Genomic DNA, 16425 nt, shown 5'->3' on the forward strand with positions numbered 1-16425 from the left:
GATAGATGAATTTTAATTGCGAGAGTGAATATTTGAAAATGCTGTTGTGGTTTCTAGTAAATACAACAATTTAATTGCAATCACACGATAATAATGAGTGGCTATTGTTATGGGCCAAGTTAATGAGCCTCTGGGGCTTTTAATTGACGAGTAACTGCCAAGGGTCGAGCTAAATAGATGACGAGAATCCAATTAGACAAGACGATTTAATTTTCTGTTGGTGAATATTAGTCTGAGGACAGAAGGCAGTTTTATTTATCCATATAATTGCTAAATAGAAAAGAAATAAAATTTGCGCACGAAATTTTAATCACGAATGATAATTTATTTCTCTATTAAATTCCTGTTAATTATTTCCCTGTTAATCACCACTCGACCCCCAAAAAATCGTACGAATGGCGAAATAAAGCTGTATAAAATAGTTAAACTCGATTGAAATTCTGTCGCTTGAATGAGAATTCATAAAACCTAATGAACAAATAAATTTCGCAGAAATAATATGAGTTATTTGCACAATATTATGAATAATTAATACGTTTACTATGATTATGAGGAAGTAAATTATAAGAGCAAATAATGCAAAGATAAATTTAAATGAAAAAACAAATAAAAAAACATGGACAAACTGTTGTTAAATAATTAATACAAGGAGAGAAATTAAATTGAAACGAATAAATCATTGGATCTACGAAAATAAATTGATGATAAATCGATGAGTCGAAGGGTTATGGAGAATAAATCATGAGGATTCGTTTGTTATTAATTAGTTTAACAATCCATATAATTAGTTACTGTAATTATGTAATTCCTACGATAATATAGTTACAATTAACAAGTTGTTACCGCTTTGTTATACACGATATAATTAATATATAATAAGAATTATATAAAGTAAGCCGATGCATCGTTGATCTTTTTATTTTTAGGATATCGATATGGATTTTGGGGGGAAGTGATTGGACGTTGAATTTATTCCAGACAATTTTCTCATAATTCCTGAGATTAAGAATAATAAAACTCCCAATAATTATCGTTCTATCACTTCTCTGCAGACTAATATAAATAAAAAAAAGAAAAAAGAAATATCTAAATTACGAAAAACTCTCGACTATGTTTTACCATTACTCGCTGAAGCACTGAAACATTTCTCTTCATAAATAAATAATAAATCGGAGGATAACACGAGTAGATGATTGAATTAGTCGGATTCGCGTGGCCGAACGGATATACATATTTTACATAAAAATATTTTCAATAAATGAAGAAAATTCAACACTCCTGACGTTTGTCGATTATTTTTTGTTTATTTATATCTTAATTCATTCAACATATGTCCCGTTCAGTGATTTCACATTGTGTGGAGTTTATGTGGAGTTGAATATTGGAATTCAGGGTAAATATCAGATATTTTTTATCGGGTCTGCACTGCTGCCTCTTTTCGCGCTGCGTCCTGGAGGAGTTGGGTGTCTACCTCGTCTCCAGGGAGCTGGACATATCGGACTACTGACCCTCGGATAAAACAATTCTTCACTGATAACTGCAATTCATTAAATTCTCCCATAACTATCCAGGTATTCAGTAAATAAAATAAATAAAATAAATTCTTAACGTTAAAAAGGAAAAAAAACATTGCAAAAGTATTTACTTTATGTCGGAAATTATTTAAGTGAAAAAAAAACATTTAGACTCGAGGAACAATTTTCTTAGGAATTTTTCCTCTTGATATTCACGAAAAATCGAGTGTTTTCGCTGTAGTTCAAGGATTAATCCATTTAAAAAATTGTTTATTAATCAATTGTTTATGCTAACCATGTGGGGGTACTTATCAGGATCCGTAACACTGATATCCGTTAATTTAATGTTAAGATATTGATCCACAGAGTGCAACGTGCCACAGATGCTGCAAAATAATAAAAACCAAGTTTTAATTGTCGTACCGAGTGAATGAAAAATCGCAATAAATGCGAGTAATTACGACAGGTGAATTAATCAGGAAGTACCTCAGATCATTCTTCAATTCGACAACAACATCTTTCCCGATGAGGGACTTGAAGAAGGAGTAGAACAACTAAAAACAAACAAAACATGACAAACGTGTTTTCATATTTTTGAGGTTAGAATCTCCAGAAATCAATTTCCATCCGATTTACCATGACTTTCGCTAATTCAAGCCCTAAAATTCGACACCAGCACTAATTATTCACCCAATGCCTCACAATAATTAACAAACAAACATTATTACTCCAGAAAACATAAATAAAACGTCAGTTTAGCGTTTACTGCAACAACCGGTGTAATTGTTTATGGCGGGTCGAGGGTATTTTATCGACTGACGGATATTAACATATCAATACCATAAAACAAATTACAATACAAATATATAAATAAACAAATATAAATAAATTCTCCAGAAATTGATGTCCAGATTCAATTTCTGAACAAATACGATAACTAATAACAAAAAATGATGACTATTGAAAAACAATTGAATTAATTTGAATTTAATCTAATGAATTCATGCGCCACCGCATGATGCGCGCGCGATTTGAATTCCGACACGAGGTGACGCAAGATGGCGGCACAAGATGGCGTCGGTGAGAATTGTGGTCTGCGAGTGAAAGGTTAGGACAGAGTTGGTGTAAGTGATCGTGACATGAGGTGTAATCAAGATCATACTTCACAGGATCATTTCTGTAGTATATCTTCACATTCTCTCTACTCAACAGTGGAGTTGATGCAGCCACGATGAAGAGGTATAATCCTTTTCCCTGAGCGTGAGGACGACTCGTGGACCTGAATTTATTTCAAGTCCACAGTCACCGATGATCGTTCACCTCTCGTACTCTGTATGAAAGGCATGGGAAAAGGATATTCTGAGTGGTAAGTCGTTATTATTATTATAATATTAATTATCCACTCATCTAATTAGATTTATCATGTAATCCAATAAAAATGGGGATTCATCTCATGATGTGGAAGTCGGTAATGTTTCTTGTCTTTAACGAGTTTAATAAACAAATAATCCGTTTGTTTGAGTAGATTTATGAGGCAGTCTGGTTAAATTGTTTATTTAGACTGACTGGAGTGATGAGATAATTTATTTGTTGAGGGAGAATACGATATTTTCCATTTTTGGATTTGGAGTTATTAAAAATTGATGTCTACTCATTCAATTCGATTTGTTTATGCAATACTATTAAACTTTTATTGAGACCTCTCGAAAAAGTCAAGAAATAATTTATTCCAGGGGTTAAACATTTAAAATGTGATTATTTGTGTAATCCCTTTAGAATTTCATTCAGATCTCTAAAAATCAAGAAATAATTTATCTCAGAGAGAATTTAGTCTTGGATTATTTACTTTTTAATAAATTAAAACAAAGATATCGATTGATTCAATTGGATTATCCGTGGAATCCAATTAAATTAAATAGAGATAAAAAATTAAACGTTCGTAGAATTTCTCTTTTCGATTTGAAATCTGGAATTTTTAATTCGTATCCGAGGGAAAATTGAGAAAAAGTTTAAATTATCATTACCATTGGAAAACAAACTTTCCAGCTAATGGTATGATAAATTCCTGTTACCGGTAACACCGAGATCTCAATTACCTTCAAACCCAAAAATTTTAAATTCCAAATATTGAAATCTAATTTTAAACAACCAAATTACACCTCAAATTGACATTCCCTCGCGCTCTTTATTCACTTAAATAAACCAAATAATTAATTACAAACTCCAAAAAATATAAACATTTAATAAAATTCCCAAAAAATGAAACTGTCAATGAAAAATTCCTCCCAAAATCACCTAATCAAAAAAAAACCAAATAACTAATTCCCAAAAAAAAACTGTCAGCTGGATTTATCTGGAAGCCATAAAATTTTTCATGTTTTTGTCCAGGGGAAAATAGAGAACGAAGACGAGAATAAAAAAAATGAACTCGTGCAGAATCCGCAGTCCAATTACCATGAAAATGGCGTCATAACCGAATGGTTGTCGCACGACGTGCACAACAAGTCGGCAAATCCCGTAAAGATAACAAACCAACTCATAAAGATGAGAAGAGGAAATCCTGTGGAGCCCTGCGTCCCTGAAGACGAAAAAAAAAATAATAGAAAGAAGAAGAAGAATCCTGAAATGGGAGACAGCAAGCTGTTGCGCGCGCAGTGTGACTCGTTCCCCTCACTCCGTCGGACCCCCACCCCACCCACTCGTCCCATTGGACGGAATGGGTTTTTGTGTTCTCAGTGTAAAGTGAGTCGGCAGACGAGTGAGACAGATTTTTCGTCTCCGTACGACAGCAGCGCCAATTTATCGTTGAAATATTTTTCCTGCCACATCGCGGTTGTTTCATACGAGTACGAGATAACAGAAGTGCCGGAGTTACCGCATTTATTACCACTCGCAACGTCGACAAGTGTGTGAAATTAAAGAAACGAAAAAATAATAATAATTAATCGTAATTACTCTGGAACTCTGAAAGTGATCATTAGTTTTGGAAAATATGAAGAGACTTAATGCAAAGTGCGCGGATTCCTCGAGTTAAAGCTGAAGTGATAAGTTGATTAGTTATTTTTTTTCGAGTGCCGGTGAATTTTTGAGTTTCGATTTTCTTTTGTTTCGTTGAGATGTTCTCCGATGGGCATGAAGTGGACGGCAGTTGGGTGCTACGCGTCTACGTTACGGATTTACAAGTTGAGAGGAGTCTGAGGGTCAAGGGAGATCTTCACATCGGAGGAGTTATGCTGAGACTTGTGGAGGATCTTGGTGAGTGAGATTATTCTATTTTAATGGGTTATTGGGGAATTTATGCGCTTTTTATCGGGGAATCGAGTGGACGAGCAACAAGTTGCGGCATCCCACTTTCGTCGCTAGTTTCCATCGCGCTGTTCTGTTGCTATCGAAAAATCTACACTATTTTCTGGATTCTCATAATCCATTAAAAATAGAGAAAATACAGAATTTATCGATTTTTTTTTCATGGAAATCCCGCCAGTTTAGGGTATTTTTTAAATCGACTGGAAAATTCTGGAGTTTCTCTGGGGAATTTCATTCAATTTGTTTCTAAATTCCTCAAGAATTCTTTTTGAATTCCAGTAGAAGTGTAAATAAAAAATGAAAATATTGAATTCGTGGAAAATTCAAATGGAAATTTTGAAGAGAATTCTTGGGGAGTGCTGATAGATTATTTTCTATAAAATTTTTAATAAGTCCCTTGTGATGGGGATAAGAGGGAGATATTCGTTACACCGTCGTTCTATTTCCGGCAATTGCGATAATAGTTTAAAATTAAACTCCCGCCGTCTCGTCGGAGATGAGGGAACTTCCCCCATTGTATTTTTTCGCGGTTTTTTCTACAACAGAAGTTGAAGAAATGAATTCAAACCTCAGCCAGAACTCGAGGATATCCATAATAAATTCCTCTTCGTGGAACTCCAATCGAATTTTGGATTTCAAATTGATCAATTAAATTTATCATTGCCCCAGACTGAGAGAATAAATTCTTCCTTTGAGACAACTAAATGGTAAAAATTTCTCAATGAAATTCCGGTTTGAATTTCTGTTACAAATTCTTTTGGAATTCATAAGTTTAATTGGGCAATTTTTTATCTGGAATGCAGATTATTTTTCTGGTGTTGATTAATGGTCCGGATTCCGGGGTATTTGAGCGGTTATTTTTGAAATAAACCCAGATTTCTCGGTCTATCCCCTTTTCGTTCATTTTATTACGCCCTCGGTGTTCATGTATATTTCTGTCGGCAAACTACTGACTTCTCTGCATCGCTCGGAGAATCATACGCACGCCATGACGCCCATTTATTTTTAGACATTTGGTCCAACATTTTCCGACATTTCTGGGATGATGGGTCCAAATTGAATGGGATATCTCAAGACTCATAAAAAAATGCATTGATCATGCATTAAAAAAATTGAGGATGTTATGTCGGTATTTTATTATTTTTTATATTTTTCGGAGATTTATTGTAAACTATCGATCGGATTGGGATATAAAAATATAGCGTTTATCCGTTACATCATGATTTATCCTTCCATAAAGTTTCATGCCGATACACCAATTTTTATAAGTTTTCAATAAAATTTATTGATTTTTTATTAAATTTTAGGGAAAAGATACAGAAATTAGTGTATCGGGATGGAATTTTATGAAAAAGTCATGATGGAACGGACAAACATTATATTTTCATATCCCAACCCGATCGATAGTTGTTAATAAATCTCAGAAAAACAGGAAAAATAAGAAAATACCAGGAAAACATCCTTAAGGGCCTTAAGACCCTTTATCCGGGTGGAAAATCTATCGAATGTCATCTTTTGTTTAAATTTTATCTATTCAGCCTAAAATACATTAACATTTGGGATTTTGTGTTGCGGGAGCTATTCGAATGGTTATAAATAAATAATGATAAAAAAAGAGGAAAAAATATTGAAAGACGCTAAGAGCCATATTGTTTAAAAGGAATCTACCAAGTTTACAAAAAATTATAAAAATTACGCAGCTTACCATTGCTCTCCAGAAGATTGAGTGACAGCTAGATGCAATAGTAAGCTAGGTATTTTTTTATTATTTTTTAGCAAACTTGGTAAATTCCTTTTAAATAATATCGATCTTTAGCGCTCTTCAATAATTTTTCCTATTTTTTTAAATTATTTTTTTCATATCCATTCAAATGCTTCCCGCGACACAAAATTGATCCCAAAGTTTAAATTATTTTAGGGTAAAGAGATAAAATTTAAACAAAAATCGAGGTTCGATGGACAGTCCAGCTGGGCCTTAATTGCGAATTAAAAAATTTTAATAAATTTTATTTTAATAAAACCCCCAAATTCATTCTAAATTTTCTCTAAAGTTCCGAGAACTTTAAAACTTGAGGGCATTATCTCATCCATTAATCTAAAAAATTCTAATTAACGGATTCCAAAAATTATTACCATAAACAACAAAGAATTCTCTGGAATTCCTCTTAAACAGTCAAGTATCTAACGGTTCAAGGCCGACATCTTAAAAATCCAGTAAAAAATCTTTTAACAGCGATTCCAATCTCCTGGAGCCCCCGGGATTAAGATAAACCGGAGGCGCAAAGAAATAAATAAACCCGCTGTATTTCCGGTGGACGTGACAGTTGACAGTGTCAATAGATAAAAAAAAAAATTTCATAATTTATCTCACGTTTAGTTTCCGAATGAATTGAGGGTTGTAGAGAAATCCTTCTGGTCGGATAAAATCAGGATAGGAGAGGGGAATCGTCCTTGAACCTGAGGATGCATTGGAGGGGATATTTTAGTGGTCCCCCTTTGTGGGGCCTGGAGTTCCGAGAGGCAGGTCAACGCCACAGGTGCCCCGGGCCCTTATTCTCGGTAAAACCTCGTAAAAACTCATGTAAATAATTTTCCAAGTGGTTTGCCCTCGGTCTTGTTCAAGTACGCAGTGAAATCCGTCGTTGATGCTTGGTAAGCCCTCGAGGGAGTGCGATCCCGAGGCCAGGGGATTTCATTGCGGATACAAAACGAGTTCTCGATGAGTTGAGTGTGGAAAAATTCCATTTGAAAGAAAAATCAGAGAGAGGAAAACAGGGAAAAGCATTTTAGAATTGATTGAGTTTCTCGGGTAATCACGGAAACAGTTGAATGATTTCGATAAAGAAATTGTATTAAATTTCGGCTGGAACTCCAGAATAATTTTTTTGTATGGAATTCGTTTGTGGAAAATGATTTGTCGAGGATTTGATGATTTCCAGTGGGAGGGAAATCATTTGAAGATTTTAATTCAGGAAATTATGTAGAAATTCGGGTAGAACTCCGTGGAAATTCTGGAGTTCCAGCAGAAATTCTAGATGGATGAATTCCGAAAAAAAAATTATTTGAAAAAGTTTATAGGGAAATAAATGGAGAATTTAAATGGAACTTTTCTGGAACTCTAGGGGAATTGAGTTTAGCATAGATTTGTAGAGATTTCTAGAGAAAGTGCGGCTTCCTGTCAGATTTTTCCAATTGCGGGTGTGATATATCGATATATTTAGCGGTGAAAAAAAAATCAAACGATATATCGCTAAATTGAGTGTAAATCGAGACATCGCGATATGCAGTGTGGCGTGGCGATCTTCGGGTCCAATGTACCGTACGTCAGCAAAGTCGATGACAAGACGGCATTCTTGTTACGGGTCTTCCGCGAAATGCATCTCTGGTGAGACAATCCAAGTCATGACTGAGGTTCTAATTCCAAAGGGGAAATTCAAAACGATTGGACACGAATTCTCATTAATCGGAGTTCTACAAACTCTCGATAATATTATTTTTCCTTCTGCGAATCGATACATTTCATATTTCTCTTCAACAATCGATTTATCTCGAGAATTATTGATTTTAGAGAGAAACATCCGGGGACTTTTTTGTAGCGGATGAAATTTCAGGTCGAAAAGATCTTATCAGAATTTCTCGTAAAAGCAATAGCTTCCGAGATTCAGCGATATTTACCAGAACTTTAGAAATTTTACTTCGTTACTTATCATTCTCTCACTTCCCACCAACAATCGATTTATCTCGAAAACGATTGACACCAGAAAGAAACATCCGGGGACTTTTTTGTAGCGAATGAAATTTTGGATCAAAAAGGTGGAATCAGAATTTTTCGTAAAATCAATAGCTTTCGAGATTCATCGATATTTACCAGAACTTTAGAAATTTCACTTCGTTACTGATCATTCTCACACTTCCCACCAACAATCGATTTATCTCGAAAACGATCGACACCACAGAGAAACATCCGGGGACTTTTTTGTAGCGGATGGAATTTCGGATCGAAAATGTCATATCAGAATTTCTCGTAAAATCAATAGCTTTCGAGATTCATCAATATTTATCGGAATTGTGAAAATTTCACTTGGTTAATTACGTTTTTGCCCTGAAATTCGTTAAACGGTTAAAAAAAGAAATGCGCTCTGTGAATCAACATGATGACTCAGACCCGCGAGATTCCATCGATTTATTCTTATTTGACGCACATCCTATCGTCACACTCTCACCACATCCTTCCCAGACGCTATCGCACATGAAACGATGAAATCATATTCTGAAACCCGTGAAACACAGTAACTCCTGTTGTAACATGAGAATAGTGACTCAGGGAAGTGTCACGAGTTGTTTAAAAAAAAAAATTGCCACGCGAAAATGCATCGGTCCAAAGTGATATTTCCAGGGAATAAGAGAAAAGGGTCGGTGGTACCGTAAGCACGACCTTGTCGATGAAGGCGAGTTAATCCCAGTCTTATCACAATTACCGATCAATTATCCTATCGATACCTCAATTAATTATCGATATCTTAATTACCTCGCGGCTCAAAAATTCGGAAAATCTGACAATTACCAGGAAAATTATTTTCTGTTCAATTACTCCATTAATTACGTGATAAAATCTGTCAATTTTCCTGAAAGGTAATTAATACACCGATTAATTACCCCCAGGAATAATTTCTCCGGGAATTTCCATTTACTCTCGTTCCCTCGCAGCTCAAAAAATTGGAAAATTCGTGAATTCTCAGGAAAATAATTTTCTGTTCAATTACTCCATTAATTACGTGATAAAATCTGTCAATTTTCCTGAAAGGTAATTAATCCATTGATTAATTACCCCCAGGAATAATTTCTCCGGGAATTTCCATTTACTCTCGTTCCCTCGCAGCTCAAAAAATTGGAAAATTCGTGAATTCTCAGGAAAATAATTTTCTGTTCAATTACTCCATTAATTACGTGATAAACTCTGTCAATTTTCCTGAAAGGTAATTAATACACCGATTAATTACCCCCAGGAATAATTTCTCCGGGAATTTCCATTTACTCTCGTTCCCCTCGCAGCTCAAAAAATTGGAAAATTGGTGAATTCTCAGGAAAATAATTTTCTGTTTAATTACTCCATTAATTACGTTTTCAAATGCGTCAATTCACCTGAAAAATTCATCAATACCAAAATTCATTATCCACCAGAATAATTTCCCCCCACCAGAAATTTCGATTTACTCTCATTTCCGTGCCGCTCAAGAATTCGGAAAATTCTTGAATTCCCAGAGGAATAATTTATAAAAAAATATTTATGTAATGAGGGGATTTACTCAGTATTTAGTCACTTTTTTTAGTTAGTGAAACGAGGGGTTGAGGCTCTTGACCACTGGGTTAACGAACCCTTGTTATTTCCAATGTTTAATCGTGCGGAGAACAATTAGACACATGCCATTGTTACCCAGTGGTGCAAGGAACTCGTAAAAAATAATTTTCAGAGGCACCACCCAGACATCTGAAATAAACTGGACCCCATGTTTTACGGTAGAATAATACTGGGGTCTTGAAACCATTCTCCTTCTCATGTGGGGCCTTTTACGGCGCGTCCTTGACGCTCTTTTGAACACGTAATCGAGTCGCACTCAAGGTTTCGGCCGACGTAATTTATTTATTTTTTTCATTACGAAATAAAGATAATATTCACTTGACCCCGGGCTATCTGCGGTGTATGATATCATTGTTCTTCATTTATGCGTCTCAGGGAAATTCGATGCGTTTCTCGAAAGAAAAGTCTTGGAAAAAAAAATTCTTCAGTCAGGAATTCCAATTTTCCAATTGCATTTTTTTTTTTTTTTTTTTCATTCATTGTTCAGGAAAATTCTTGGGCTAGGGAAAGGGTTGTGTTTTGAGTCAGAAATTATTCCCCACAAAATTTTCATGGGATTCTGGGAATTTATCGGGATTTTCCACGAATTTTCACGCCGCGTACCGAAATATTGTTATCACTGGGTAATCGTGATAAGGCGGAGGGTTTTTTTTTCTTTTCCGAGGCTATGATTGTTTATCAGAGGTGCCATTGATCGGTGATAGCGGGTGATAGTGTTATCGTTCCATTCATCGCACTGGGGAAAATCAAATGTAAGAAATCGTAACGTATCGATTATTCAATCGATTGATTGACTCGGTGCAGGTGCAGGCGATAATTCAAGAATTCCGTCCCACGCCGTTGGTTGGTCTCATTAACGTCGAGAGTAATTAAACGCGAATATTCCAGTGCCGCAATGATGCGTGTAGACATTTGTCTGTTATCATAATAATCCCGTCACTTGTGAAAATTTCTGGTGAAATTTTCAGAGACTAGAATTTTTGAAAAATGTTACGGGAATTCACTATTATTGAAATAATATTTCGAGTGGAAATTGCAATTTAATTTCGGGCTTATCGTGATAATTGAATTTCAATGGAATTATTTAATGAAAATAAGGGAAATTGTTTCGGGGAAAAATTATGAATGAACGAGGGGAAATAAATATCTGAATGGAAAAAAAAATTCCAACGTTTAAATAAGGTCACGCGATAAAGCAGACGTTTAGATATTTTTCCCCGCGATAAATTGACATTACAACATCCGCCTTTGTTGCACTTTATTCATGAGCGAATCATTAAAATAGATCAAACATCGCTGTGAGCGGTTGCATTGAATAAACTGGAAATGGTTGAGAGAATATTTTCCACGGGAATTCCATTTTATTTACTCCACAAATTCTCGAAAATTTCTACTCATCGAGTTTTTTTTTTTTCAATTTCCCGGATGGAAAATTGGGATTTATTGAGAAGTGAATTCACATATCGATGAAAATTCCGGAAAATTGAGGAAATTCTCGGAGAGTTTTCACGAAATTCCATCATTTCACTACGGAAAATTGAGGGAAATTCTCCGAGAGTTGTCACAATATTCCACCATTTAATTCCGGAAAATGGAAGGAAATTTTCTGAGAATTTTCACGGAAATTCCAGCATTTGACTCCGGAAAATTGAGGGAAATTCTCTAAGAGTTTTCACGAAAATTCCACCATTTGACTCCGTAAAGTTGAGGGATATTCTCTAAGAATTTTCACGGAAATTCCAGCATTTGACTCCGAAAAACTGAGGGAAATTCTCTAAGACTTTTCACGAAAATTCCACAATTTGATTCCGTAAAATCGAAGAAAATTCTCTGAGGGTTTTCACGAAATTCCACTATTTGACTCCACAAAATCGAAGGAAATTCTCCGAGAGTTTTCACACTATTCCACCATTTGATTCCGGAAAATCGAAGGAAATTCCACTATTTGATTCCTGAAAATCGAAGGAAATTCTCTGAAAATTTTCACGAAATTCGACCATTTGACTGCGGAAAATCTGGGAAAGTTTTCAGAGAATTTTCACGAAATTCCATTTGACACCGAAAAATTCCGCGGACATTTAAAAATCAATGAATTTTCCGTAATTATCAGTTTCAATATTAAAATAATGAGAAACCGACGGATCACGTGCACATGGCGCTACCTGCAACAGTTTTTCCATTTATTTCCATCCGTTCGAGTGGATGAATATGTATGCTGAATTATAATCACCGAGTCAAGGCCATAACTGTTTCCGTTTGATGATACGTAACGCATTGATTTCTGTCTATTATCGACTGGTAATTTTACCAGAGAGAAAAAAAAAAATAGTGGAATTTCTCCGGGGAATTTATCGTGGATTCGTACATTAGTGGGCGACTAGGTGCAAATTGAAGTGTTGGAAAGTAAAAGTGTAGGTGCTATGAAAAGGCGAAGGACGTCAACCTGGGACTTTCGAATGGGGCCCCATTTTTATACAACTCACACTCACTAAATATTTCACACACTTCTGTATTTACAACGCGAATCTAGCTTTTTCGATGGGACAATGTGGGTCATATCAATAGCCATTAATTGGACGATTGATGAATTGATGAAAAAACATGGAATCATTGGAAAGACTTCACAACAATTTTTTTCTACTCAATTCTCTTCGATTTTCATCGGTTTTCATAAATTTTCTTTCATTTTCTCATAGCAATTACATAAAATCTTCAAAATTAATAAATTATTGTCATTTTTATGATGAATAATTGCTCAAATATCGATATCGATTAAATTATGGGAAAAATTGAATTTCCCTTAATTTTTTCAGTTAATCGCTGACGAATGATTAATTTGTTGATTATTCCATAAAAAAACGAAGCAGATACGCAATAAAAAAAGAATTTATCCATGAAATCGATGCGGGTACATAATGAAGGGTCTGTACCCACGTCAATATCCATCGTCCAAAAAATAATGGGTTAATTGAGGCGCAAGGGGCCCTAATTATCCCCTGATTTAAAATCCCTTACGTCTCTCATTGATAATCCAATGTATTCACTCTGAAAAGTCTCTCGCCCACAGGAAATCCTTTCCATTCACATTAATCCGCTGGATGAGATTGTTGGGCACATGCTCTGACAATAATCGCAGGACTTAAGTCCCTATTGAAAAGGGGTTGGATCGTTAACGATCGATCATGAAGAGTGTCAGAGGGTACATTAATGCGACTTTCCAAAATGTCAGGCGTGGGCGATGAAAGGGATCCATTTGCGCAGGACAATGGATTGTTAAAAAAAAAAAATTCACTCCTATTTCCGGTGAGAATTCTGATAATAACAAATGATATTTTCCTTGGATTTTCTCACCGGAAATTAACTCCGGTAATCGGTATCTATTTTTTTTATATTCAGGAATGAAACTCGTGGGATATAGCATCTCGAAATTATAATAATTATAATAATAAATAGGGAGGGATTTATTAATTTAATGGTCACTGGAAAAATAACAAATTGGAGATTTTTCAATTATTCTGGGAAAATTGATGGAAAATCGTGAAAATTCTGGTTAATTAATTTTTTTTAAGTTTAAAAAAAAACTCTTTGATGTCAATTGTTATTGAAAAATGGAGTGGAATGAAAGGAGATGGATGAGGATATTGAAGGGAAGATATTTATTTACTTGAAATAAATATTTTTGGTGGGGGGTAAATTTATGGGCGTTGTCTCCCTTTGAGGAGAATTTCACGGTGAGAATAAAAATGGCTTATTTGCCCCCTGTTGTTCTTCAATCTCACGTATCACAAGGTGACCCCATTATTGGGGGAAGATTTTAGGGTAGGTCTGGTGGTTTATTGCCCGGGAGACCTTCTCCAATAAATTTTTACCGATTTTTCTTTCATTGCACTCAGCTGATGGCATTTGACGTCTTATTTCCGGCTCGTTATCGGAATGGGAGTGGATCTTTGGCTTTTGTTGTGGGAAAAATCGATGTGCGATATTCATCGACCCCTCGGGATGTAACTGGGTCGCTTGTCGGATTATAAATAGATGGTTTTCTGGAAGTTAAAAAGAGGGAGACGAAAATTCAGGCCGGGGACGCATTTATTGCGAGAACATCAGAGAGAATAAATGTGGCGGGTTGGGTGGAAAATAGAATGGGATTTTCATGTGGAGCCGCGAGATGTATTCTGCGTGAATTATCAATTTAATTAGCAGAAATATTCGTTTAATTCAGAAATTAAATGCGACAATTTTCGTAATTAACGATTTATCTCGAAAACTATCCATTTCAGGGGAAAATATTGAGGAGCTTTTTTGTAGCTGATTAAATTTCCTATGAAATCGATTTTTTCGTATTTTTTCGTAGAATCGATAGTTGTTGGATTATTCGATAGTGAACTTCTCTATCGAAATGAGGTCGGCCCAATAAAACATTTTCGTAATCACCCATTTATCCTGAGAACTATTGGGTTAGGAAAAAAACGTTAAAGGACTTTTTTGTAGCTGATTAAATTACCCACAAAAAAGGTCCTATGAGTTTTTTCATAAAACCAAGAGTATTCGAGATGGATCGATATTTCCAAAAATCGGTATTTCATTTTACTTCTTCCCTTTCCGGAATAATTTGTCCCGTTAAAGAAATAATTCTGGATAATTTGAAAAATCAATTTCACGCCTGAATTATCGAGTTCCATGACTTCGGGATAATTAGGGAAAAGGAGAAGAAAAAAGGGTGCAATAGTAATTAGTCCCTCCACGGGAAATGCAGTTAGTAATGAGACAATGGAGACATTGAGAATTCCAGTTTCCGGAGTGACTCCTCGCAACTTCCGGACTTTCTAAAGAGACAAATAAAAAAAAAACAAGCTGTAAAAAGAGAAAGGGCTGGGCCCTTTTATCCGGAAGTGCGTGAAGTCTCCGGTGCTGATGGCGCGTGAAATTGAAACAAAAATTTTACGACAATCCATTGATGATACAAAATAGTTTAATCCGAGCTCTCACTTCTGATTATCAAAATTCCCCTCGTTCTCACAAAGAGAATCCATTGATATATTTTATCGTATTTCTCTTGACAAATGATCGGAGTGGCGCCCATTCGATGACTTCCTGAATACGAATATCTTGTCTGAAATAAATGAGAGAAAAAAGAAAAATGTCGATGGGTAACTGTCCGAGGGGAAACAAAGGCCTCATATTTATACATTTTCTCCCGTCGTTACGATTACGGAGAAATAAAATGTTATTGCAGTCGTAATTGTTGTCTAACGGAAGTATTGAATCAGCTGAACATTCACGACGTAATTAAAACCCGAGGGCAATTGTTATTATACAATGGGGTGATTCTTTATTTATTGTCTTTCCGTCGTTCATTCAATTCCCAATTTTTCTCGTTTGTTTATCGATTGTTTATCGATTAACCCATTCAATTACTCATATTCGTATTTAAACAACCGAAAAAAAAGTCTCCAACTATAATAAATAATTAAAATCCCACAAATTTTTTCTCTTAATCCATAAAAACAAATAAAATAAAGACAATAATTTCACGAGTAATAAATCATAACTAATGGATTTAATAAACAATGAACCGCGGTTTCTGTGATTTTTCCATTTCGAAATTTCTGAAAATTCCATGGAGATGAGGAGTGAGGAGATAGAAATAATTTTTTTAATGGGATGCAGTTATTTATTTATTTTTTTTGGATGCTGTTTATGTTTTGGAATAATTATGGCTTCTGGCATTATCTTCATGGAAATTTTAGTGTCTGGTTAAGCTCTCCACAAACACGCATTTGCCTCGGGGTACAAACCAACGGTATTAAGTAGCTCACATACTTGTACATGAGTACGGGAATTAGGTAGATTGGTTTGGATTCTATCTTGACTTAAATCCATGTCCTCGAGTTACTCGAGAGCTCCTTTCTCGCATCGATAACGTGCGGGCTGCTTTGATGCTAATGCTGGAATGCATGACTGCATCAAAGAGCGTCATTCATTCCATTTGAAAGCCTGGGGAAATTAGAGGGGGTGGGTAATCATTAATTATTCCAACATTGTTGTTATCCAACGAGGGCTTTTGCGTTTTATCAATTATTCATAAGGAAAATTCTACCATATATTCCCATCAATCATTTCTCTTGGACTTTCCCATTCATTTCAATTCAAGATATTTCATTTTCATTTTTTTTTTTTTCAATTTTTTTTTATTGTTATTGCAATAATCCATTTTTTAAAGGCAAAATGAAGATTATAATTACAATT

General features: G+C 35.2%; 2 protein-coding genes across 2 annotated transcripts in view; one reads left to right on the top strand and one right to left on the bottom strand.

The window, feature by feature from the left end:
- Positions 1-1279: 1279 nt before the first annotated feature.
- LOC105268660 (U6 snRNA-associated Sm-like protein LSm2) lies at positions 1280-2431 on the bottom strand. Its single transcript, XM_011308413.1, has 4 exons — positions 2151-2431; positions 2001-2068; positions 1810-1900; positions 1280-1537 (listed from the first exon to the last, which is right to left on the bottom strand). The coding sequence occupies exons 1-4, from the start codon at positions 2151-2153 to the stop codon at positions 1412-1414; spliced, it is 288 nt and encodes a 95-aa protein (XP_011306715.1). The 5' UTR covers positions 2154-2431; the 3' UTR covers positions 1280-1411.
- A 198-nt stretch (positions 2432-2629) lies between these two features.
- Positions 2630-16425, top strand: part of LOC105268661 (unc-112-related protein) — a 24531-nt gene continuing 10735 nt past the window's right edge. The window contains exons 1-2 of the mRNA XM_011308415.1: positions 2630-2880; positions 3903-4769. Of these exons, the coding sequence (XP_011306717.1) occupies positions 4631-4769 (139 nt within the window). The 5' untranslated portion in view covers positions 2630-2880; positions 3903-4630. The remainder of the gene's footprint in view (positions 2881-3902; positions 4770-16425) is intronic.

The sequence above is a fragment of the Fopius arisanus genome, unplaced genomic scaffold (genome assembly GCF_000806365.1).
Source record: "Fopius arisanus strain USDA-PBARC FA_bdor unplaced genomic scaffold, ASM80636v1 scaffold00059, whole genome shotgun sequence".
Classification (NCBI taxonomy): domain Eukaryota; kingdom Metazoa; phylum Arthropoda; class Insecta; order Hymenoptera; family Braconidae; genus Fopius; species Fopius arisanus.